Source organism: Panthera onca, chromosome A2, assembly GCF_046562875.1.
Source record: "Panthera onca isolate mPanOnc1 chromosome A2, mPanOnc1 haplotype 2, whole genome shotgun sequence".
NCBI classification, from domain to species: Eukaryota; Metazoa; Chordata; class Mammalia; order Carnivora; family Felidae; genus Panthera; species Panthera onca.
The window spans coordinates 134725065-134749520 of record NC_138340.1 but is presented as its reverse complement, the minus strand read 5'-3'; the positions used below and the strand labels follow the sequence as shown (position 1 = coordinate 134749520).

Genomic DNA, 24456 nt, shown 5'->3' with positions numbered 1-24456 from the left:
AACTGTGCATTTTCTAGTTGTAACATATGACTGAGACCATTGTCCAAATCTGATCTGGTAAGAATACAGATAAAAGAACAGAATTTCATTATATTCTCAAGATTATCCTTCATATATTCATAATCTGTTAGTAAACATCTTTGTCCTTTTAAGAATTGCTGAAAGTATTCAAGTTCTGGGAAAGAAGAATAAATGGACATTTGTTTTAACATTGTACATACTATAAAAAGTCCTATTGAGAAAATACATTGAATTGTCAGAGTTCTGAATGATTGGAAAGGCTTTTGTCGCATTAATAAGTTGTAGGTCAGACAAGAACGTTTCATTACCCTTGAAAATGTGAACACTGAACTTTCACTGCTAAGAAAGTGCTAAGAAGGTTGAAATCCTATAAAAGTACTTAAAAATAATTTTTGGCCTAATGGATAGGTGTAATTTTATAGTTTAGATTGTGCAGAAGTGCTACCAGGTTTTCTTCAATTAATCCGGGGACAGTGAATAATGAGAAAGTACAAATCTCACTTGAGAAACATCTTCCTAAGCATGTAAGTTAAAATAAAATAAGCTTAGCAACTTTTTCCAGTTGTATTCAAGCACAGGGTTGGAATACGATAAACCTGACTGAATAGTCAGAATGTGAAGCACTAAAGGGAGACCAGTTAGAAAGGAAGCTGGTACATTACTCATTAATGAATCAGACATATTTCCCTTCCTCAGTGTTTGAAAATGTCCCCAGCATAAGGCATGGTGAATTCCAAGTGTGGGGAGTTGTGCTCAGAATTGGGTCTATATAACTGATGAAACCTCCTGTGGTGTTACCTAAAGCAGAAATCAAATGGTTGTGAGAAATGGTGGTGGTGAGTGGATCCCATTTGTGTCCTGGTGGCTGTCATGTAAAAAGGAACCAGCACCTAGGGAAAGGGAGACAATGGGAGAGGCATGAGGGTGCCTAAACTGGAAATATACAGTCAAATCCATGTGATGTGGGCATTACTCTGTAACACTAATTTCACTAAGTTCTTCGGGTAGGTCTGAATTTTATTTTGCTCATACCTGAGTACTTTCCTTGGAAATCAAAGTTAGCAAGTAGATTCTCTCCCAGGGGAATGAACTAAGGACCTTTTTCAAGATAAATTTTGTCAGTATATAACATAGTCTTTTTCAGGAAAAGTAGAAAAAACTTTTAGAAATCATAAAAATACTATGAATGGAAGGAATAGCCAAACCTATCACATTTTATATAGATGTGGATTCCTTGGCTGAACATAATGCAATTAACAGTGTTGGGAGAAAAATTAAAAGCATATAAATATCACTACATTGAGTTCAATATGTAATCAGAGAATAAAAGAGCCAAATAAACTTTCTATAAAAATCTTAAAATACTTTTAAAGGGATAGAGAATGTCAAGCAAAAGCTATCCTTGTAAAAAACAGAACAGTACAGAAAATAAGTACATAGGTACAAAATTCAATTTCTAAAACTCAGTAAATACTTTGGGTCCTTGAAAAATCAATAAACCAAAAGGCGAGGACATTAGGACAACTTAAAAACAACTGTGCTCAGGATTGTGTTTATATAACTGATCAATTCAAGGAAAAATAATCCAGGGCATTTGTGTTTGTGTGTAAGGGGGAGTTGTGTGTGTGTGTTTGAGGGAGAAAGAAACAGAAAGAGAAAGGAGAGGACAAGACAAAAAAAAAAAAACAAAAAAACAAAAAAACAAACCAAAAACATTTCAACCATATCAGTGTTGCTCACTGACTGGCAGTTCCAGCCTCCCACCCCACCGTGCTATAAAGTGCTATGAAGACAGGTGCACATTGCTGAAGGAACACAGAGGGACAAACAGCTAATTGTAGCCGAGAGGCAGAGCCAAGGAGTATGTTAGCATGGAGATAATACTTGAGCTGGGTCTTGCAGGTTAGGAGTTGCTTAGGCACAGTGGAGGCAGGGGACAGGCAGGACACACACACACAGGCACCTAGAGGAGAATGTGCAGGGCTGTTCAGGAAGTTGGCACAGAGACTATGTGGGCTGGGCTGGGTATGGACGAAACTGAAAGATTAGTCCAGGGCCACATCATAGAAAGCCTTATACATCCTGTTGAGGGATCTGTAGTTTATCTGTAGTAAAGAGTCACTGGAAGGTTTTAAGCAGGAGATGGAAATGAGCATAGTACTTGTAATTACACATATTAGACAATTTTGGTGACAATGTGGTGAGGTGGATTGGAGTGGAAAAAAGCTAGATGCCAGAAGACACAACAGAAGGTCACTGCATCTGTCCAGGCAATTGAAGATAAAGACTGACAACAGTGAAGATTCCCTGATCTGTATCTTCATCTCTTTATCTCCAGAGAGTCCATAAATCCATCTCTCAAGCATGAGTTTTGTTATGTCCAACAGCTATTTAAGACAGATTTAAGCTATTTAAATCTGACAAATATTAATTAAGGCCTTAATATGTGTGAGGTACTTAGGGTGGGGTGGGGGTACATCAGTAAACAAAATAAACAATTCTGCTTTTATGAAACTTACTTTCTAGCAGTTAGATACAGAAAACAAATTATACATGTAGTGTGTTACAACGTGAGGAGTGTTGAGCGCTTCTGGAAAGACAGAGAGAGAGAGAGAGAGAGAGAGAGAGAGAGAGAGAGAGAGAAGGAAGGTGGTGGGAAAGGTTTGTGGCTTTGAAAAATTGAGGAGGTAGCTTTTAAGGAAAGAGTTGAAGGACAGGAATTAGCCAATCTGAGATGTGAAGAGATTTCTTTTTTTCTTGCAGAGGCAAGAGGGACCAAACTGAAAGCATGCCTGATGTGTCTTATTTGTTAATAACACTGGACTCTGGTGATGGGGAAATGAGATCAGAGTGGACAAAGAATCAGACCATACAGGGCCTTGTAGGCCACTGTGAGACTGGGTCTTTTACTGGAGTGAATGTGGGTGTTGAGCAAGGCAGTAAATATATTTGAATGGAATCACCTTGACTGTGTGTGTGTGTAAGAAGACTGGTGGTGGCAGGGGGATGGGATAGGGCAAAAATGGAGAAATGAAATCAGTTGGGAGACTGTTGTAGTAGTCCGGGTGAGTGATGGCAGTAGCTTGGGCAAGAGAGGAAGGAGTGAGTGATGAGAGGTAGCTGAATTCTGGTTATATTTTGAAGACAGAGCTATGAAGATTTGGTAAAGGAGTTGGAGATAAAGTGTGCAAGAAAAAAGGAATCATGAATACTCCAAATATTTTGGTTTTTGTAACAGGGACAATGATTTTGCCACTTACTGACATGGAGAAAGAAGCTGGTGGGTGGACCAAGCCTGGCAGAAATGTATGACAATCAGGCAGTTTAGTTCTGTTCATGTTTGAGATACTTTTTAGGGAAGAAAGGTCTGTACTAGAGATTTAAATTGGGAAATTGTCTGTGTAACGATGGTGGTATGAAAAGCCATGAGACTGAATGAGACCACCAAGGAAAGGAGTGTAGAGAATGCAGAGGAAGCCTGTGTGCTGAGGCACACCAAACCAGGAGGCTGAGGAGAAGAAGGTGAATGAGAAAAGCAGACTAAGAAGAAACAGTCAGATGTTCTTCCCATGAAAACTTATTTTACCACTTCAAATCCTATCTCAATGCCTAACATTCCCACTTTTCCAGAACATCACCCTTGACTCCCATAGGTGTTTTAAACATGTTCATCTGCTTCCACTCACAGTTTAAGGTGGTATCACTTCTTGCCTGGATTACAACAGCTTCCTACCTGGTATTCCTGTTCTATTCTTGCCCCTGATCATCCATTACCCAATGTACCAGAGATATCTTTCTAAAACGACAATCTGATTATGTCACTTTGCTGTTTAAAAACAGTTCAACTTGTGGCGGCTGGGTGGCTCAGCTGGTTTAGCATCCGACTTTGGCTCAGGTCATGATCTCACAGTCTGTGGGTTCGAGCCCTATGTCGGGCTCTGTGCTGACAGCTCAGAGCCTGAAGCCCTCTTTGGATTCTGTGTCTCCCTCTCTCTCTCTACTCCTCCCCCACCCCTCTGAAAAATAAACATTAAGAAAAATAAACAATTAAAAAAAAAAAAAAAACAGTTCGACTCCTGGGGCGCTGGGTGGCTCAGTTGGTTAAGCGTCAAACTCTTGCTCTCGGCTTAGATCATGATCTTACAGTTTGTGAGTTTGAGCCCCATGTAGGGCTCTGTGCTAACAGCGTGGAGCCTGCTTGGGATTCTCTCTCTCCCTCTCCCTCTCCCTCTGTCCCTCTTACCCGTGTGTGTGTATGTGTGTGTGTGTGTGTGTGTGTGTGTGTGTGTGTGTATACTCTCTCAAAATAAATAACTTAAAAAAGAAAGCAGTTCAACTCCTTAGCACATGTTAAAAACCATTCATGATTTGGCTTCTGCTTAACTCTCCAGCCTTGCCTTTTGCCATCGTCCCCCTAGAAATCTAGGCTCTAGCTATTTTCCCCTTCTGCAAGTTGCTGAAGTAGGCCATGAGCTCTCCCACTCTGGGTCTCAGCACATATGGATCCCTCTCTATGGAACACTTTTGTCCTCACCTTCACCTGATTAACTAACTCTCTCTTCAAGTCTCATTGTAGGTGACACTTCTTTCAGGAAGCCTTCTCTGTTGCCTCTCTCACCCTCTAGAAAGAGTAGAAACTGTTCCATGTGCTCACATATCAAACCTGCCTTATCCTTAGTTACACTTTATTATGTTGAGTTGTAATTTACTTGTTTGTAACTCCCACTAGACTAAAAACTCCATTTTTAGCCCCTAGCAGTACACAGCACTTGGCAAGGATTTGTTGAAGAATGGATAATGAAATGAATTAGTAAAGAATGACCCTGTACAAAGACTCTGGCAGTATGGATATAACAGAAAAAAAAGAAGACTAGATTAGAAAGATATTAAAGAGATAAAATTTATGTGACAATGATCTAACATGGGTTTTGATCATAGGGGAAGAATCAGAAGTCAGGGATGACTAAAAAATATCTATCTTGGTGTCAAAAGCAAAGGTAAGATAAACAGGCAGAGAAAAGTTATGGGGCAAAAAAATAGTTCAGTTAATAACTCTGAGGTATCTGTTGGTCATTCAAGTGCAAGTGTCTATAAGGTAGCTAATAAATGGGCATGGTGGTCTAGAGCAGAGAGAGTCAGACATGACAATTGTGAATCATTGGTCCATCAGTGTATTTGAAGTAATGGAGGTAAGTAAGATCACGTATGGGCATGTTCAGTATGCAGAAAGAAGGAATTCAAGCTTTAGATATAAAGTTGAAATCTAAACTCTAAAAAGAAAAGTTTGAGTGGTATTTCAGAAGCTAGAAATTTCAAAAAGGAGGAGCAATATGTATGGTGTCAAATCTCACAGGGGGGTCAACTGGGATAAAAACAAGTGTCCATCAGATTTCACTATGAGGAAGTTGCTGGTTATTAGAGTGAAGACATCTTCTTGGTAGATGGGAACAGACTGCTTGAGTGGAATGAATTAATGAATGAGAATAGAGACAATGAGTTAGAAATTATTTTCAAGAATTTTTTATTTAAAGGATAAGGCAGAAATAGAAGTGAATACTTAAGATAAATACTTAAGGTAAATGTATAGTAAAAATCCTATCAGAATGTCTGGATTTTTTTTTTTTTTTCTAGAAGCACCAGCAAGTTGAGTAAGAGCTGAATGAAAACAGTGAGGGAGATTTTAAAAGATGGTAGGGGTGGGCAGGGAGGGTGGGACAGATGAAGCAAGGTGCTCAAAGACGTGGGAGAAGAATAGAATCAAGACCACAGGGTGAAAAGACCATTTTATCATTTGAGACAGAAGCAGGGAGGTAATAACGGGTATATGGAAACCATCTGGGCTTCTGTTTACTCTCTAAACCATAAAGGGAGATATTACACTGAGAGTAAAGGAAGCAAAAGAAAGAAAGTTTGGAATCATTGTGGGAATGGGGGAAAATGGGCAATGACCAAAACAAAAGTTCTCTTGAGGTGATACTAATCCTAATGCACAATGCTGATTTCAGTTGAGTGTCCAAGCAGTCAGCAAGATAGATTTGGGAATTAAATGGTTCCATAATCATGACGTTGGTAGTGAATTCTTGTAATGTTTATATAACTCATCAGATATATGGGCCTTTATTAAAGGGCAATGCTAGCATTTGATTATTTTTATTTCAAAACCAGTTTTATTAAAATCTACAAGGAATAATTTCAGAGAAAAGAAAACACACTGAAACAGATACTCTGCTCTCTTTTCAATAAAACCAACAATCTGAAGATGTTAAAGAAATGAATCAGATATAATGATCACCTAACTGTGAAAATTAAAACCCATTTAGGAATTGTGAGGGAGGCTTGATCTTAAATACCACTCTAGTTACTCATTCAGAATCTTTAATAACATTTGGAAAGTAATTAATCAACTTATGACATAGACTCAAGGGCTGTCACATTTCATTGTCGTTAGTGAAACTGGGGTTTTATCTGCACTCTTCTGGTGATTTAAAGAACAATCTTTTTTGTAAGCTTTTTGAAGAGCAGAAGAGTGTTTAAAACAATTGAATTCTGACATATAGATTTCAATGAACAATCCAAGTATGTGTTAGTAAAACTGAAATACAGTTTAGAAGTATCTTAATTTTGACATGACAGAAAGTGAATTTCTGAAAAGTCCAAAATGTGTATTTATTTCTTTTAGGAAGACACTTTTTCTGTCAACAAGCTTTACTTTGGGTGCTTCTTTATATAATTCAATAGCACTTAAAAAAAAAAAAAAACAGCTAGGGTAATAATATTTTAAGCCCAAAGATTCATGTAGGCCCTAAACGATTCTATTTGTCTGGTGTCTCTATCTTAACTAGACAATGGTCAGTCCATGAACTCACCTTGGACAGTGTAGCAGCAGCTGAAGGGGTTCTGTCTGAATATGAGACCAGAGTAAGGTGACATCTACTCACTTCAGTCTCTCAGAGGAGGAAAAAGACAAAAAGTGAAGGCAGACCTTGGTAGGAGCTTTCCTCAAATCTTTAGACCACTGTCTGAGTTCGTGTTTAGAACATAACAAATGTAATTATTACATACACTCCAGCATGAACTCTGTGTAATCAAAGCCCAAAGAAATGGCCTCAAGATAATATCTGAAAGTAAAGCTAATATATATCCACAGCAGATGGTATTCCAAGGGAGAATAGTTATGGATATAATTTCGAAGGCCATAAGCTTTGATCCCAAGAGTAACTGATGCATTATAATGAGCTGATATGCTAGAAAATTCTGGTCATGAACATCATGTAAAATACTTGTCAGTTTGGTTTTAAAACTATGAATTCTTCTGAGAATACAGAATTTCATTTGTAGTGTCTGCAAGTAGCTAATAGAATGCTTAGAGCATGTCTCCAACACTCAGAATAAAAGTTCCTTCTACTTCCTGCTACGTATCCTTGCTATTCTTATTGGTATCTGAGGGTAGAACAGACTAAGAGTTCTGATCTAGGACTGGGCAAATGATAGCCTCACTTCTCCTAGAATCAAACCACATGTGACAGAGGAAGTTCAGACTTTGCTTACCTATCACATGTCCTACCATTTTACTGTGAGTATTCCTGGATTCCCCACTCAGTTGTGCCCAGCCTTTTTCCTATTCAGAAGGCAGCAGCCTGATTCCTAATGCGACACTCTCCTCACAACCAGCACTGCACCCAAGCCCGTGACCCAGCAGTGTATCCACCCATCTCTCGCCTCTTGTAACCTCACTGATCCAACACCCATTAAAACTTCCAGGTTTTGGGGCACCTGGGTGGCTCAGTGGGTTAAACATCTGACCCTTGGTTTCAGCTCAGGTCATGATCTCATGGGTTCATGAGTTGGAGCCCTGCATTGGGCTCCATGCTGACAGTGCTGAGCCTGCTTGGGATTCTTTCCCTCTCTCTCTGCTCCTCCCCCACTGGTGCTGTCTCTATCTCTCTCAAAAAACAAAACAAAACAAAACAAAACAAAAACAATAAACTTCCAGGTCTTCTCCTTCATTATTTCTTTTCTCTATCTGTTGCATGAGAGTTATCACAAAAACCTTCTTAACTTGAACTACAGTTTTCCAAGTATACAAATATAAAGGCTTATCAAATTATGAGAACTTGTAGAGTTTTAAAGAGCATCTAAAAATGAACATGCACATATTGATATACGATTATTACTAATGGTTTGATCAACCATTGAAATAGAAATTAAGCATGTCTCTTTCTATATATATGACCATATAAGCCATATAAATAAATTACTCCTTATATAGTACTATCCATAATTAAGTTTCAAAACAAGTTTAATGATGGAATGAATATGCATTCAGTAAACCTTCAGGTTCACCTAAAAGAACCTCTATGTAAAGACCATAATAGCACAATTTTCCTTTTTCTCTCCACCAAGATACAAGAAATCACCAAATTCTGTCACCCCAATGTTTTCTGAGGACAAAATGTGAGGAGTAGTTAGAAATTCACAACATGGTATCAAGAAAGATCTCAGTGCCCATGTTTCAGTACTCTGCCTTCTTCTAAATACTACTTTCTTTCTTTTAGAGAGAAGGACTTGCTGTCTCCACAGCCATCAGTACTCTAATCATGTGCATTTCAACTTCACGTAAAGCTACATATTTGTGCTGAGTCCATATGGGAAGTCTAGTTACTAGAAAATATACACTCAAAAACAGGAAGTCTAAGTACAGTAAGAGGTGTTTTTCTCCACACAATAGAGTTTAAATATGTGTCTATATAATCTGGAGCAAAACCTAACACCCTCATTATTGTTGAAAAACTCTCCCTTCTACATTATGGCAACTTAGGATTATAGCATTACATTTTCTAAACCTGTTTGAACTTGCTTATAGATACAAATGACCTGCCCTTTTCTATGCATAGTTTTCAGTCAGTAAGCATGTCAAGGTGGGAGGAAGAATGGCAGGAACAGTAAAAGGGGGAAAAAAATCAATTTTCAGAAAGCATATGGTAACAACTGAATATTTAATCTAATTAGCCTAGAAATGCCTTCCTATTTTCAGCACTCTTTGCAAGGCAGTTGCTTCATGGTACAGAATGAATTTCAATAAATGTCATATATTTAGTTTGATGGCTTATTTTAAAAATTTGTCGAACCAGGTCACTGACTCAGAATAGATTTATTCTGAGACATGACAGATGGATACTGATACTGAATAGAAAGATTGACATTAGCTGGAAGGTTCTAAGCAGAAGAAAACATCATTCAGTTAACATTCAACAAAAGTGTTACTGAGTACCTACTGTGTGTTAGGATAAAATAATAAATATTTGGACCTTACTTTTTTTTTTACAATAGAAAGAGGAGTGCTGGCAAAATATTTTCCTTGGGGTTAGTAAGGATTACAACTGAATACTACTGGGTCTTTAAAAGTACTTACATTTTTCACATTGCATCAGAAAACTGTATTAGCACTCGTTCAAATATTCATTCTGTTACGGTTATGAGATTTTAGACCTAATTCAGATATTTGAAGATGCTGTTTACTGACCCTTAGCAAAAACCAACTTCCTATTCTTCTGGAACAAAAAAAGGCCTTACATGGCTTCAAAGATTTCTTAGACATCAAAGAGCTTGGAGAGACATACAGTTTATGGGTAATGATTTAGGATTTAGTGAATCAAAAACACATGGATTAAATTTCCTTTAAAAGACTCCTAGGTTTAAATTTTAAGAGCTAAAATGTTGGTCTAAACACACAGTGGTCTCAAGAAAAGGCAAAACTTATTTTTAAAGATAGTTTGAATTGTCTTGTGGACCCCAAACTTGGCTGGATTTTCCTTTCTCACATGATTAGACTTCAAAGGAGACAACCTGCCTTCTGTTAAACAAATTTACTCTACCTCTCTCTCTGCCTTGTGAAAACTACATTACAGTTGACCCTCCAATAACATGAGTTGGGAATGCATGGGTCCACTTATACAACACAGTACTGTAAACGTATTTCCTCTTCCTTACCATTTTCTTAATAACATTTTCTTAATAACATTTTTTCACTTTATTTTTAAGAATACAGTATATAGTACATGTAACATAATGTGTTAACCAACTGTTATTGGTAAGGCTTCCAGTCAACAGTAGGCTATTAGTAGTTAAGTTCTGGGGGAGTCAAAAGATACACAGATTTTTGACTGTGCAGGGGGTCAGTGCCCCTAACCCCTGTGTTGTTCAAGGGTCAACTATATTTCAAAGGTCTCCAGCTCTGAATGCTTTTCGGTATTTTCAATAAAATGTTAAAAATCACAAACAACCCATGGTCTTATGAAACAATTGCAGTACTTTCCAGTTCCTCCAAGTCAATTCTGTTTTCTTAGGTGCAACTTCAAAATTGGACTGGGATTTTAGATCCAACTATCAGGGAATATAGGATCACTTCAAAACAGGAAAAAGCCACTGATATTAATATGTGCACTGTTTCTTGATATATTATTATATTTGCATTTAAAATAGTAGGAAGAAATACAGTACATAATCTTCCGTTCTAACACAATGGCCTTCCTGAAGGCCACTAGCCTGGGCATTTCACTGAGATTTTAGGATTAAAGGAAACAAGTTAGTGGACAACCTGTGAGCTTTCATTCCTTTGGAAAAATAGATTGCAATAGTGATCTGATGGCTTTTAAAGGGCACTCGAAACTAATGCAGTACACATTTTGAATTTCAATGGTAGAGAAATAACAACTAGTGAAGTTCAGGCAGATATAAAAAAACAAAACAAAGCAAAAGCACCAGTATTCCAAAGAAGGAGTTTATCCTGAATGAGAACTTGGAAATGGAATCTATACATACAGTTACGATGAACTGAGGTTTCAGAAAAAGATTGTTTCACTTTAAGAATGAAAAAAGTAGAGTGCCCTTTAGTTTACAAATATACATAGCTTGATAGAAAGCATACTGGTTAATGAGTTTACAAAAATAAGTATGTGCCAATAGGTGATAAATTATATCTTTTTTTATTTAAAAAAATTTTTAATGTTTATTTTTGAAAGAGAGAGAGACAGAGTGTGAGCAGGGGAATGGCAGAGAGACAGAGAGACACAGATTCCGAAACAGGCTCCAGGCTCTGAGCTGTCAGCACAGAGCCTGACGCAGGGCCTGAACTCACAAATTGCAAGATCATGACCTGAGCCGAAGTCGGATGCTCAACTGACTGAGCCACCCAGGTGCCCTTATCCTTTTTTTTTTTTTTTTAAATTGCTAAACTAATTTTCCAGAGGGAGGAGAAATCTGAGAACTCTAGAAGATAAAATACTTGGCACAAGTGGCTCTGGGACTCTTCGGCCATGCATGCTGCTGAATATAACACCTGAAGGTGATACAGTGGACCACTTGGCAGGTATAGTCATGGCTAAGGATTGTAAACAGAACCACCAGAGGCCAAATCTGGCACACAGACTTTTTGTCTCTGTATCCTGCACAGTGTTTTAAAGATGCTGAGTCAACACTTTAAAGTTGCAAGGTTTCTAGTTTCTCTTGAAAATTTGAAAGACACCACCACATGGGCCCATGACACATACTGGGATCCACAGCAACTCTGATGATGCCAAATGCTGGCTGCCTCCTTTTAGGTGCGGCTTTTTCTAAGCACGTTGTCATCCCCAGTGAAATGGTTAGTTTCATTCATTTAGGTTACCTGTTTGCAAATCTTTTTTTAATTTTTTAATTTTTTTATTTTAATAATCTCTATGTCCCACATGGGGTTTAAACTCACAACCCCAAGATTGAGTTGCATGCTCCACTGACTAAGCCAGACAGGTCCCCTCCCTTTTTTTTTTTTTTTTTTTTTTTTTTTCCTGTTTGCAAATCTTGATACAGGATATAGACAGGGCTTAAAGGGGCAGGAAGAAAAGAGGAAGAAAATCCAACACAGTGGTTTAACATTGGAAAGGAAAAGAAAGGAGAGAGACAAGAAAAAAGTGTTCAGCAAACAGAGGCTGCATACCATGAGCAACTGTCTCCTTTGCTGTCTCCAAATATTTACTATGGAAGGGATCTGAGACAAAGGCTGTGGGTATTACTCTCAACAAATCCTTTTGGGCCAGGCTTAAAGTGTAGAAAATAAGAAGGAAAATTTTCTGAATGGAGCAAGAACCTTGATCAAGGATGGCACATGGACATGGGACCAACTGAATGCAGGAAAATACCATGGGTTTGCTTCTTCCATACACCATAAACCAAGGGATGTGGGCCACTCCTTCACCGTCCCCTTTGAGACTGCAATGAACTATGGCAGGCCCTGTCCAAGTACTTCCCATAAAAAATGAGGGACTCCAAGTATAGCTGTGCGGGCTATGCACTGCACAATTCCAGAGACAACAAAATGAAAATAGCGTTCCCAAGAAGTGCAAAGCAGAAGCCATGCTCCAGATTTTCACATGGCTCATTCTCTTATCTCCTTCAGGTTCTAGTTCAAAGGTCATCTTCAAAGTGAAGCCTTCTCTAACTCTACTACTGAATTTTTCAATTACCACTCCATCCCCTTATGCTTGACAGCCCCCACTCCACTTCCTTGCAGCTCTTATCACCACATCACAAACACCACATTTTTATTTATGTATTTTATTTATTGTTTGCCTTCCTCAATATAGAACAGAGTATTATACTGTTAGAGATCTTAGTCTGTTTTATTCTCTACTGCTATGCCAGAGTCTTGAATTATGCCTGGTAGGCGCTCAGTAAATTATCCTGAATGTCTAAGTCCTCAATCACATTCTTAGAGTATAGGAACCTGGCTTTCTATACCCAACGTGGGGTATGAACTCACAACCCTCAAATCAAGAGTCACATGCTCTATCGACTGAGCCAGTGAGGTGCCCCTACAGGCCCTTAATATGAATTCTATGGTTCCCTATAGCTACATAATTTATTACAGAAATTAAAAACTACATAAGTAACCTGCATAAATATACTTGTGCAAATTTACACAATCATAGAAGAAATATGTATACCTGGATATGCAATTAGTCAGTGAGCTGGGTTTTTTTCCCCCACTGTTCTCACACCTCCTGCTACAAATGCCACACGTGTGATTTTTCTCTCAATTACATTTTACAGCTTATAAAAACACTTTCTTCATTTTGTCCTCCGAAAAGCAAAGGATCTGTAGTAAGATTTTACTGGATGTTTTTATTGAAACAAATCCCAAGGGGAATATACTAAACTGTTAAACACAGCTGAAGAGATATCTGAGAATGGGCTTTCTGATAGTAGGACAGATTACAAAATTACTCACAGCTCTTTATCTGATAACAGGAGCAGAACGCCCCACACATATGAATGAAGGCTTTTTCTGGTATCTTTACTACAAAAAGAGAAAGAGCAAAAAAGAGCATTTGAAAAATAGAAGGTGAGAAAAACTCCAGAAATTAGAAATGTTACATTTATCACTTATCACTAACCTAAGAATCCTAAACTATGCTTCAGTGGTAAATGCTTCAAATAGTTAACCTTAATGATGGCTGGGGAGAAGCTATGTGGTGCAGTCAGGATAGCATGGAGGCTAGGCTCAAACACAGTGTCCTTGCCTATAGCAAGGAGAGGTTAGTATGTTGATATCAGCCTCGCCTATTTTGTAAGGTTGTTGTAGTCTCAAAAAGAGAACATGCTCAGATATAGCTTGAAAATTCTAAGAAGTCTTTAAATTCCAATCTTTTGTTGTTTTTTTTTTAAAGAAGTCTATTATTTAGTAGTAAATGGGATGGTTTCTAATGTCATTTTCATGTTATGTCCCCTTAATAATTATGGATCTTGGTTCCATTTTATATGTTATTTATCTGAACATCTAGATTATAAACTCTTCAAGGGCAGAGATTTCATTTTTCCCTTTCAAAAAATGTTTCTTTAGTATCAAACACATACGACGCTCAACATATAGTTCTTAGCTATTTTTGGTGAGGCAAATGTAAGCCTGGCAGCAATTCAGTGCCTGTTAAGAAAAGAGAATCAAAGTGATCCTAAATTGACATTAGTCAGTATATTTATCATCCATTACTAAGAGGTTACTATTTATTTTGCATAGAGCAAAGCCCTTGAGGAAACTGCCCTGAGGGCTCTATGTCAAAGATACCAGTTTCAACATACACCAGGGAGGTAAAAGGAGGTTAATTTCCTGGTACGTGAGATTCTTCAAATTTTCTTCCCTTAAGGCAGCACAATTAGGAAATTTGGTATCCCATTAACAAGCACAGCAGCCTGAGGAAGTATTAGGGATGATGGGGAAAAGACAGCATTCATTGCTGGCTCTGGTGCGCCTAATGACAGCAAAGAAGAAACCATGAAATCAGAGTGGAAAAATGGGGGTACAGAGGGTTTGGAAGCAACTCTGACCAAACCCAGGAGAAGGGGTGAGGAGAAAGGGACAGAAAGATGGGAGGTGCTCTCAGAGTGTACAGAGCTGTGTATTCCTCATGGGTGTGTGGCCATAGGCACTGGTGCAGCCACCTAGAGAAAGGTGTTGTGTCCGAAAGGAATAATTCTTTTGAGTTATTCACTTTCTTTTGAGATGATTACATTTGAGAACAAGTTTATTTGAGGCTACTATATAGATTTGTAAAAGGAAAATTAGACCAATGCTATTTTGAATTATTATTTTTTTAACCAACGGCTAAGAAAATTGACTTTTGAAATGTATTTCTTAGTCTAACCCACATTAAAACAAATTTTAAAAATTTCAAGATTATAGTGGGACATATACTTAAATGGGAATTTATAAAATAAGTATATGTCTCCTGCTTAGAAAAGGGTCAATTTCCTTTTATTGTAATTTTAAAAGTCATGAAAATATTACCAGCTTTCATACTGACTGGCTATGGTTAATCTTGTATATCTTTAGCATTCAAATAAACCTCACCCATTAATTCTGAAGGCATGGAGTGTATATATAATGTAAACCCCTCCTGTGATGTATTAAGAACAAAGCAATCTTTGAAAAAGTAATACTCAGCAGATCATCTTTTATATGCCATACAGTCCATCATGTTAAAATCAAAACATATTTAGGTTAATAATTATAGACTTATGCACCATTAAGTTTGAGACTTGAACAGATTTTCCAAAACACCAGTGTATTTTATAGGCACTCAAGACACATTTTTGTGTCTACACTACAAAAATGTCTTAGGAGTAATATAAATGTTACTGGTATTATTCAGCAGTTTAAAAAGAATGAACTTTGAATACGCCACAGTCTTGCAGTGTATGAGTGGAGCCACAGCACCTTACTTCTGTTCTATTACAGAAGTTTACATGTGAAAACAAATCCCAATAAGCTTAGAGCTCGAAAGGAAAGCTACGTACATGTAAGTAATCGAAGCACCACTTAACAGTTTACATAAAAACACAATTTATGTCCCAGTAGCACAGAGAAACATGATGTACAGCATTTTCAGACCATCTTCATGCAGAAAAAATGCATTAGTCAGCTATAATAGTTCAGCTATAAAGGAAAATAATGTTTTTCTGGATCCATTTGCATGGCAATGTCCATGTGTCTGGCTGATGAAAATGGCAGAATAAACCACCCAACTCTACAAAATGTGAACAGTCTTCTTAAAATTCAGTAGAGGGTCCATATAGTCTATATTCTCTGCAATGTGAGTTTTTTACAATCCTCTCACGTTCATCGCCCATCTTAACCTGACAATTATAGTATCCTGATTATGTTGCTTAAGAGGGCTGACAATATTTCATTCAGCCCTAGAGCTCCTTTGAACATAAAACTGTGATAAGGTAAAATACACTGGGCAACTATTCATGCGTGAGCCACTGGAACTCTCTCCAACTGCCAAATTAGTAAATGGCCCTTTTAAAACATAGAAGGTATGAAATGGGAAACCAATCCATAGTCGGTGAAAATACTTTCATTGGAACTTAAATTATTGGATCAGTACCAGTACTAGCTAGGCTGCCCGACCTCCGGTTATAATCTATTCCCCCGAATAAGATAGATGCCCTCCATATAGCCCCGGCAAAGAGATAAGTAAGGTACGATTGAAAATGATGGATCACAAGCCCTATGTGTTTGCCAGAAATGAAGAATTCAGATTTTCACAAACACACCTGCCCCTTGAAAGGATCCTCAAGCGTTATAGATAAAGCAGGGCTGGGAACAAGAAAAGCACTTGGCTCGAATCTTGCCTGCCGCATCACTCTGGGACATGGTGACCAAATCTCTTTTCTAAGGGCTGAGTCAGATCACCGCCTTGAAACTTGCCCGGCCATAACAGTCATACATCACCCCTTACTCCAGCGCCCCTCTCTCCCCCGAGCCATACAGGTGGCCGTCAGAAACAACCCCTTAAAACGAAAAGCTCCACTCTACTTTACACCTCTACCCCGCCACGTCTCTTCAGTTTCTGAAACCCCTAAACTCTTGCTCACCTCCCTGGTCTTGCCCCATGGAACAGCACTCAGGTCTCTTAAGGGGAACAAAGAGCAGAACGCTGGGGCCGAGGGGTGGGGTGCGGGGTCTGGAGTGGGCTGTAGCTTTACCTCGAGGCGTCCAAGAACCGTGGAGAAGTCAGTCGCACAGAGACCACCCGCATGCTCCGCGCCTCCCGGCTGCAGGTCAGCTGTCGCCCCGCATCTGGCTGGCGCCCTCCGCTGGGTTCCGCATCTGGTCACAAAGCGCTCGGGGCGCTGCAGGCAGCGAGAGCGTCCGGGTCACCTGCGGCGCGGCCGAGCCGAACGCCGGGTCTGCCAGCCAGCCGAACTCCCTCCGCCCCTTCTCACCCGCGCGCAACCGAGCCGGTGACTCAGCCGGGCAGTGGCGCGCGCGGCCCGCGGCGGCCCCGGGCGCGTCCCGGCGGGAAGCACAGGCAGGCGACCCGACCCAAGCGCTCGCCCGCCTGCCCGCCTCAGCACGTGTCCGTCTACCTCGAGCGGGGTCGTCCGCCCGGTCCGCCGGTCCTAGGACCGCTGAGGGGGGGGACTGGCACCACCCAGAGGGGGAAATCGGCCCCCGCCCTTCCTGCCGCCCGCGCGCCGCGCCTGGCCCCGCGGGGGTCGCGTTTCCTCCCACCCCTCCCCCGCCCCCGCCAAGGTGAAACTTTCTAGGTGGAGGAGAAGTTTTCTCGCCCTGGCCGCGAGATCTCAACTCCGCCAGCTCGGGCAGTTTGAAGTTAGCACAGCGGGAGATAAGCGAGTCCGAGTCTCCCCCTCCTGGTGCTCGCGCGGCGAGCGTCAGCCGACGCGCGGAACGCCCGGCGCGCCCACTCCGCGCACACTCCACGCACCCCACCCCGCGCGCTGCCGTCGGGAGAAGCGCGACGCTCTGTTGCCGGACTCTCCCACGGCTCCGTCAGCCGCTGGGCGCTGAGCGTGGTAGAGAAAGAGTTGGACACCACAGAGACAAGGAATTCATTGTTAGCGGCGGAGGTAGGAGTGGATGGAGAATTGTCCCAATGATTTCGTTATGCAACGTTTATCCCCTACTATATAATAACTTGGATCTCTGGGAGGAAGAACAACACAGGAGTTTAGCCCTGAGGAAACTTCAACTTCTTTAACTTTTTTTTTTTTTCATAGCAGGAAACAGGCTGATTAAATAACTAGGCAAACAGCAATGAACAAGCAAAACGGAACAAAAGTTTAATTCTTGAACGTTGAAATCTTATGATTAAAAAAAAAAGGTTTGTGAGGCCTGGTGAATTGTATTAGGAATGTGTTAGGGTAAGTTTTTATACTTCATATGCCTGACTACCAAAATTGACATTAACCTTCAAGAGAATAAACACGCAAAGGTAACAGAATCTAAGGAACAGCATTGCCTGTTAGGTCTTAGTAGGTCTCCTTTCTGACTGGCCTAAGGGCTTGTCATATAATGGCATCTGTTAATTACTGAGTCACGGCACAAAACAACATTCACTGTGCAGGCTCAGGCATCATTTACTACAGAATGAAAAACAGAAAAGTAAAATAAGAATAGTTGTCATTTTCCTGAGAGCTTACTATGTGCCAGACACTTTATCAGGGACTGCAGAAGCAGTTTCAATCCTCAAAAGTAATTACCTCACGATTCCTTTTTTATGGAAAAAGGACTTTCCTATTACGTCATACTAGAGCTCTGCATTGAACCATTTTGCAGATGAGGAACCTGAGCGCCTGAGTTCCTGAGGGTCACATAACTGGTTAGTAAAAGAGGTGAGGTTAGAACCCAGCCCTCAAATCCCAGTCAGGTGTTCTTCACAGCATGCCAAAAGGCCGAAGCCTGGCAAGCTTACTGAAGATTTCCTGATACCACATGACGTAATTTAAGTATGACTATGGTTATTGGTTATATAACCATATTGGTTATGTGGTTATTAAAGGCTAACCTATAGGTCACAGGGCACTGGTCCCATTTATGGACAGTTCAATTATACATTTGGGGTTCAGTACCAACTTTCAATAAAAGAGGAATAAACTAATGGATTCACACACACACACACACACACACACACACACACACACACACAATTAGCCATAGTTGTCCAAAGAAATGACTAGAGTGTCGTTTCTGTTTCCTGGTTTCCATAGCAATATGTTAACTGGATATTTAGATTGCATTATATAGTTGCCTGAACAGGTTTTCTGAGTTTGTGTACCATGATAAAAACACAAAAGAAAAAAATTACAATTAAACTAGTAGAAAAGCCAATGCAAAATAGAAAATAGATTATAAACCTAAGTAATGTATTATGTATCTTCAGCACCAAAGTTTCCTAGTTCCTAGTTACTGACAAATTTCAATCCACTTTTGAAACTGTATTAAAAATTGTCATTTTGATTTATTAACCATGAGTAAGGAGATAACATTTTATAAAAATAACATTTACTAGGAATAGCATCATAAAAGTATCTGAGTGTGTGAAAATAAAATAATTAGTTTTTACATACTACCCAGAGAGTTTTGACCAGGAGAAGGGTTAGAAGTCATTTCACATATTTGGAAATGGACAGGAGCAGATACTTTTAAAAGGCAATAAGAGTTCTAAAGTTCAATTTTGGTTTTGTGGCTAACTTCACTTGTTGCTGTTTAACTTTCCTTGGGTCCATGGCATGGGTGACACACTGTATGATGGAGTTCTTTTGGTATTTTCCTAATCAAACCAAACTCCTGCGGCCAATACTGTTGGCTGGCTAAGCCAGCACCTGTTCCCAACCAGATATTCCTTTGCCTGCCTCCACTCCTGGGGCTAGAAAGGAGAAATACTTGCTTTCCCAGACTCCTTTGCAGCCAGACATGGCCATATGATATCATTCTGGTAATGAAATTACGCGAAAGTCTGTTGGGGACTTCTGGGAAAGAGTTTAATTTCCCGATTAAAGAGATCTGATAAGCTTGCCACCCCTTCCCACTTCTTGCTTTCTTGATTTCATATATAATGCCCAGCCGAGAAGTAGTCATCTTGTGACCATGAGAAGTTGGCTCTGACATTGCTGAGCTATAGCACTAACACCAGTAGACCCCTGCTTCCAGATTATTTTTTGGGAAAATGCTTGTTCCAGACATTGTTAGCCAGGGTTTCCAACACCTGGAGTCCAAAGCATTCAAAACTGATATATTCTCAAATGGGGAACAAGACATCTCCAAGACTGAGTTTGGAATAGTAGTTAAGAGTGTGGGTTTTAGGGGGTGCCTGGTTGGCTTAGTTAGTAGAGCATGTGACTCTTGATCTCAGGGTGGTGAGTTTGAGTGGAGCCTACTTAAAAAAAAAAAGAGTGTGGATCCTAGAGTCAGAAAGCCTTGGATTTCAGTCTCAGTTCTGCTGCTTGATACCTGTGTAACTATAGGCTGGTGGCTTAAACTGTGCCTTATCTGTAAAATGAGGATAGTAATAGGGTTTGTGAGGATGAAATGAAGAGCTATTAAGTAAAGCACATGGAATAGTGTCTGATGAAATATAAATTCTTGAAAGGCCTGAGCCATCCCTACCCACGTATTCGTGGATAACACACAGTGCTAAACTATAAACAGGACCCCATCTCTTAACTCCGAGATGGGCCTAATGGTAGCCATGGACAAGACTGAGAGGAACAGTGATGTCCTGCTCTAAACATGCCACATCCTTTCTGCTCTCCCTTCACAACATTAAAATGTGGATCTTCAAAGGTTCTCTTTAAGTTCATTCACATGATACTGTATTTGTAATAAAAATGAAAGCAGTCTTCTTAGAGCAAGGCTTCACACTGGCAACCTGTGGAGGGTAGGAACCACAGACATGCACAGGCCCACAGAATATTTTTTAACAGTTTGAATTGTGGTAGACAGAACATGTGTTTTGCAGTTTGCCATCATCTTACCATCTTGTCTTGTAATGCATCCAGCCTACCTCTGATCTTGAGGTCACTTTCTCCTATAGGCATTAGGATTTGTGACTTCTGTTTTAGAGTATTTATTCTTGGATTCACTCACTCTGCTCTCCCTCCTTCCCCAGCCCCGTTGCCCCTGTTATTGTGCCTATGGAAAATGTCCCCACAAAAGGACAAGAAGAATTCAGGTGACAGTTCCTCAACTCATTTTTGTGGGCAAATACAATTTGGAGATGTAGGACTCCTCTTACTTTTTAGAGATACCTCATGTACAATAGAATATCGAAGATTCTAAGGACTCATGTGGAAAACCACAACAGAAGAAAACAAAAACAAAAACATGCTTTCTTCCTCTTAACATCTTTAGTAACAATTTTCTGTAAAATTGATAATAGGGAACACACTGTTGGAAACCTTGCCTTAAAGAAAGGAAATGCCAGGAGTGCTTGGGTGGCTCAGTTGGTTAAGCATAAGACTCTTGATTTCAGCTCAGGTCATGATCTCACAGTTGTGAGATCCATCCTGCGTAGGCTTGTGTGGGGCCCCAGCTCAGGCTTCTTGCTAGGGATGTTTAAGATTCTCTCTCTCCCTCTCCCCCCTCCCTTGCTTGCATGCACATGTACCCACCTCTCTCTCTTAAAAAAAAAAAAAAAAAAAAAAAAAAGGAAATGCCAGATACGAAGGGTTAGAACAGGGCACTTTCAATATGAACTGCTTTTATGTGAATTTGTATTGGTCATTTGTTTGTGGCTGGGCTCTCTAAAAATAAAACAGGCAATGTTACGTTATCTAAAAATACGACTAAGCATATTCAATATTGAGGACAAGTACACAACTGCTAGGCTCTTGAAGCTACAAGTATGGTTTTACTCAGAAGCTTAGGAAATTGGACACAGAAAAAATGAAAAAAATCTGCCATCTCCAACAGGATGCTGCAGTTTTGTTACAGATTTGGCTCATTTTCACATCCAGCTTATTGCCTCTCTCCTAAAATCAAGTAAAGGCATAATGTATTTATCTCTCATATTAAATGTCTACCATGTATCAATCATGTGTTTGAGTTCTACTTATGTCCTCCTAACAAAACTCCAGGAGAGGTATCATCCTTCTCAGTTTACATCCAGGGAAATGAGGCTCAGAGAGATCAGGTAACTTATCCAGGGTCATACCACTGACCTAAGTAAGGCTGTCTCTTTGCAGAGCTCTTGCACTTCCCATTGCAACTATTATAAATTGTCTCAGGGCCTCTGGTGAATGATGTAGTCATTTAACATGGAAGAGCCGAACTTAAAGCTTCCTCCTATTTTCCTTTCTCCTTTGTACACAAAGTCAGCTGCAACTTAAGACATAGGTACCCCTCTGTTTGCTTCACTTTGAGGACTGGATATTGCCATGAGAAGAAAGGTGCTGGCACCACCTATGGTGTTCCATCTGTAAAGCACTGCACAGGCTGGGTGGAGCAAGCGTCCCCAGCAGTCAGGGTGGCCCAGGTAGTCGGCTGTAGGTACAGGACTGAAACCTCCCAAGTGTGAAAAGGAATTGTAATGCTCTTTCCCCAATGTTTCTGTTTTTACAACCCTTGAGCCCTCCTCTGGGGACCTAGGGAATGTGAGAGAGAAAGCAAAGCATCAAATGATAGAGTAAGGAGTCTTAAAAGAAGGTGTTTTGGAGAGTCACTGTCTTCTCAAGAGATGAAAAGTAAAGGCAAAGGCTTTTAGAAGAAAGTCTCAGAGGGCTCTTACAATTCTTTCTGCTATCAATACTTCCCTCCCAGAAGTTGTATTAATTTCTTTTTCTTTTCTTTTGTCTTTTACCTTGTGGCAAATTGGTTAAAAAAAAGCATTTTGGTAAAGAAAACGGGGAAAATCTTTCATTTTTATATAGCATTGTATAGCATTATTTCTCAACGAGCCTATCCATTTCCTCTCAATTTAAACTGTTTGGCACTAATAGAAATGGATTAGCTCTTCTTGGGAAATAGTGCACTAAAAAAATAAACACGTTTCCTTCATTGATCAGCATTTATTTATGGATAGCCTTTTAAAAATGCATATGTGAGTTTGTGTAATTACTACAATGCCAGGTTTTACCACTAGATTATTGCTTTGGCACTTAACCCCAATGCATCAGTTTCTTCACCTATAAAAACAGTTTCAAGGTCTAATGAAACTATTTTTAAAAATTAAGTATCAAAGGGGTGCCTGGGTGGCTCAGTCGGTTAAGCATCTGACTTCAGCTCAGGTCATGATCTCACAGTCCGTGAGTTTGAGCCCCACGTCGGGTTCTGTGCTGACAGCTCAGAGCCTGGAGTCTGCTTCGGATTCTATGTGTGTCTCTCTCTCTGCCCCTCTCCTCATGCTCTTTCTCTGTCTCAAAAATAAATAATAAAAAAAACCCATTTAAAAAAATAAAAAAAAAATTAAGTATCAAACAAAATTTTTCTGAAACCAGTCCACTTGGAGCAAATACACCAGACAATTTACTAATTGTATTTTACAGAAAGGGACATTAACTTAGAAAGAAAGTATCCAGTATGCGGTTCTTATTAACTATTGCCTTATTGTATTGTATCCAAATATGATAAAATTCTTTTTTCTATTTCAGTAATTGATTGATTTAATAATCAACATAAGGATAGTATATTTACTATACTAGTAAATTAGGCACTTTAGAAATGGCTACAAAATTCAACAGTTTAAGAGGGAATATATACATCTTAGCAGCATTGAAAAATGATAGAATGAAAGGTTTGATTAGAATCACTGTAACTATTACAGGTAACTAATGTATTCTAAGGTATAATAAAAATGGTACCAACACCTTTGTATTGGCCAGATTTCAACCATTTAGCAACCTCAGTGTTTAAACATAATTACTATTGATATATGTACACAGAAGAAGTGGCAGTAACTCTGGATTAACCTTGGTTTGTCAGCGAACAGTTTAAAAAACTAAGATGGCAGACAAATTATGACCAGTCAAGGTTCATGTTCAGAAAGTCAGTGGTGATGCAAACTGCTTTGGACTTCCAGTTTGTTGGTCTACTATAAACATTCCTGCCTTTACTTACTTAAAAAAATCCGACCAAACTGTGCCCAAGAGGCCATTGCAAACTAACCTCTGACAGAGCTGTCAGAGCCAATAAAATCATCCGCAAACTTTATGCTTATGTTGAAGGAACTTTCAAGGAGTGTGTAACCTGAATTAGAAAAGACATCTTTTTAGAGCTTTCCCTGAAGTGTCTGGGCCATCTGTTTTAGCACAGGCTCCCCATGTTAGAACTGTTATCAGGTACTTCTGGCTCTCCCATTGCTACTGTTAACAAATGGATTTGTCACCCCAAAGTTAAGAAAAACCAGATGTTTCCTTTGTTGTTCTATGTTCTGATGGCAGGTCAAGACCATGTTTAAACAGCACCAGTGAAATTGAGATTTAGAAATTTAGATCTTGTTCCTCTGGTCAATGAGGTCATATGATTTAGGGCCGTTTCAAGATTTAGACTGAATTTCAATATTTGGCCATCTACATTTATTGGATTACCTCCAAATTAATCAGTTCTCTATAAATATAAACCTGTATTTTATGGGAATCATAATTTGTATGGAAGCAGTTATAAATATGGAATAAAATATTTAAACATGTCAGGTCTTGTAATCCATCAATTAATTTCTTAACCAAATGTTTATTGAGCCCCTACCATGTGCCAGGGAAGTGTTAGTGTCTGAAGCTACAAAGATGAATGAGATGTAGTCTTTACTGTTGAGGAATTTATAGTCCAGCATGAAAAACCAGCTTGTAAATCAGCAGACCCAGTACAATGAGACAAGGGCTAAACACTGTTAGGAGAGTATCACAGAGTAACTTTGGGGATCAGGGGGAGGTGAGGAAACATGGAAGACACTGCAAGGGAGGCCGCATTTGAAACATATCTGAAAGGGTGAGCAGGAATTTGCTAGGTGACTATATTTGCAAGGAGATTGAGGTGAGGAAATTAATTCTTAGCAGAGACTAACAAAGTAGGTGAGGATCAGAATATGATGGATCTTGTATACTGCACCGAGAAAAACTGTATGATAGGTGATAAGGAGTCGCTAAAGCATTTTAAGTAAAATG

At 39.5% G+C, this 24456-nt stretch overlaps 1 protein-coding gene across 3 annotated transcripts in view; it reads right to left on the bottom strand.

The window, feature by feature from the left end:
- Positions 1–16759, bottom strand: part of MET (MET proto-oncogene, receptor tyrosine kinase) — a 111797-nt gene extending 95038 nt beyond the window's left edge. Inside the window, exon 1 of one of the 3 annotated variants that reach the window (XM_060632960.3) lies at positions 16543–16759. Coding sequence is in view for 2 of the 3 variants with exons in the window: in XM_078440234.2 (XP_078296360.2) it covers positions 6888–6951 (64 nt within the window). In the remaining variant the exon portion in view is untranslated. Of the gene's footprint in view, positions 1–6887; positions 6968–16431; positions 16456–16542 lie in introns of those variants that run through there. The other 2 variants (XM_060632959.3, XM_078440234.2) reach the window with 2 other exon arrangements.
- Positions 16760–24456: the final 7697 nt, after the last annotated feature.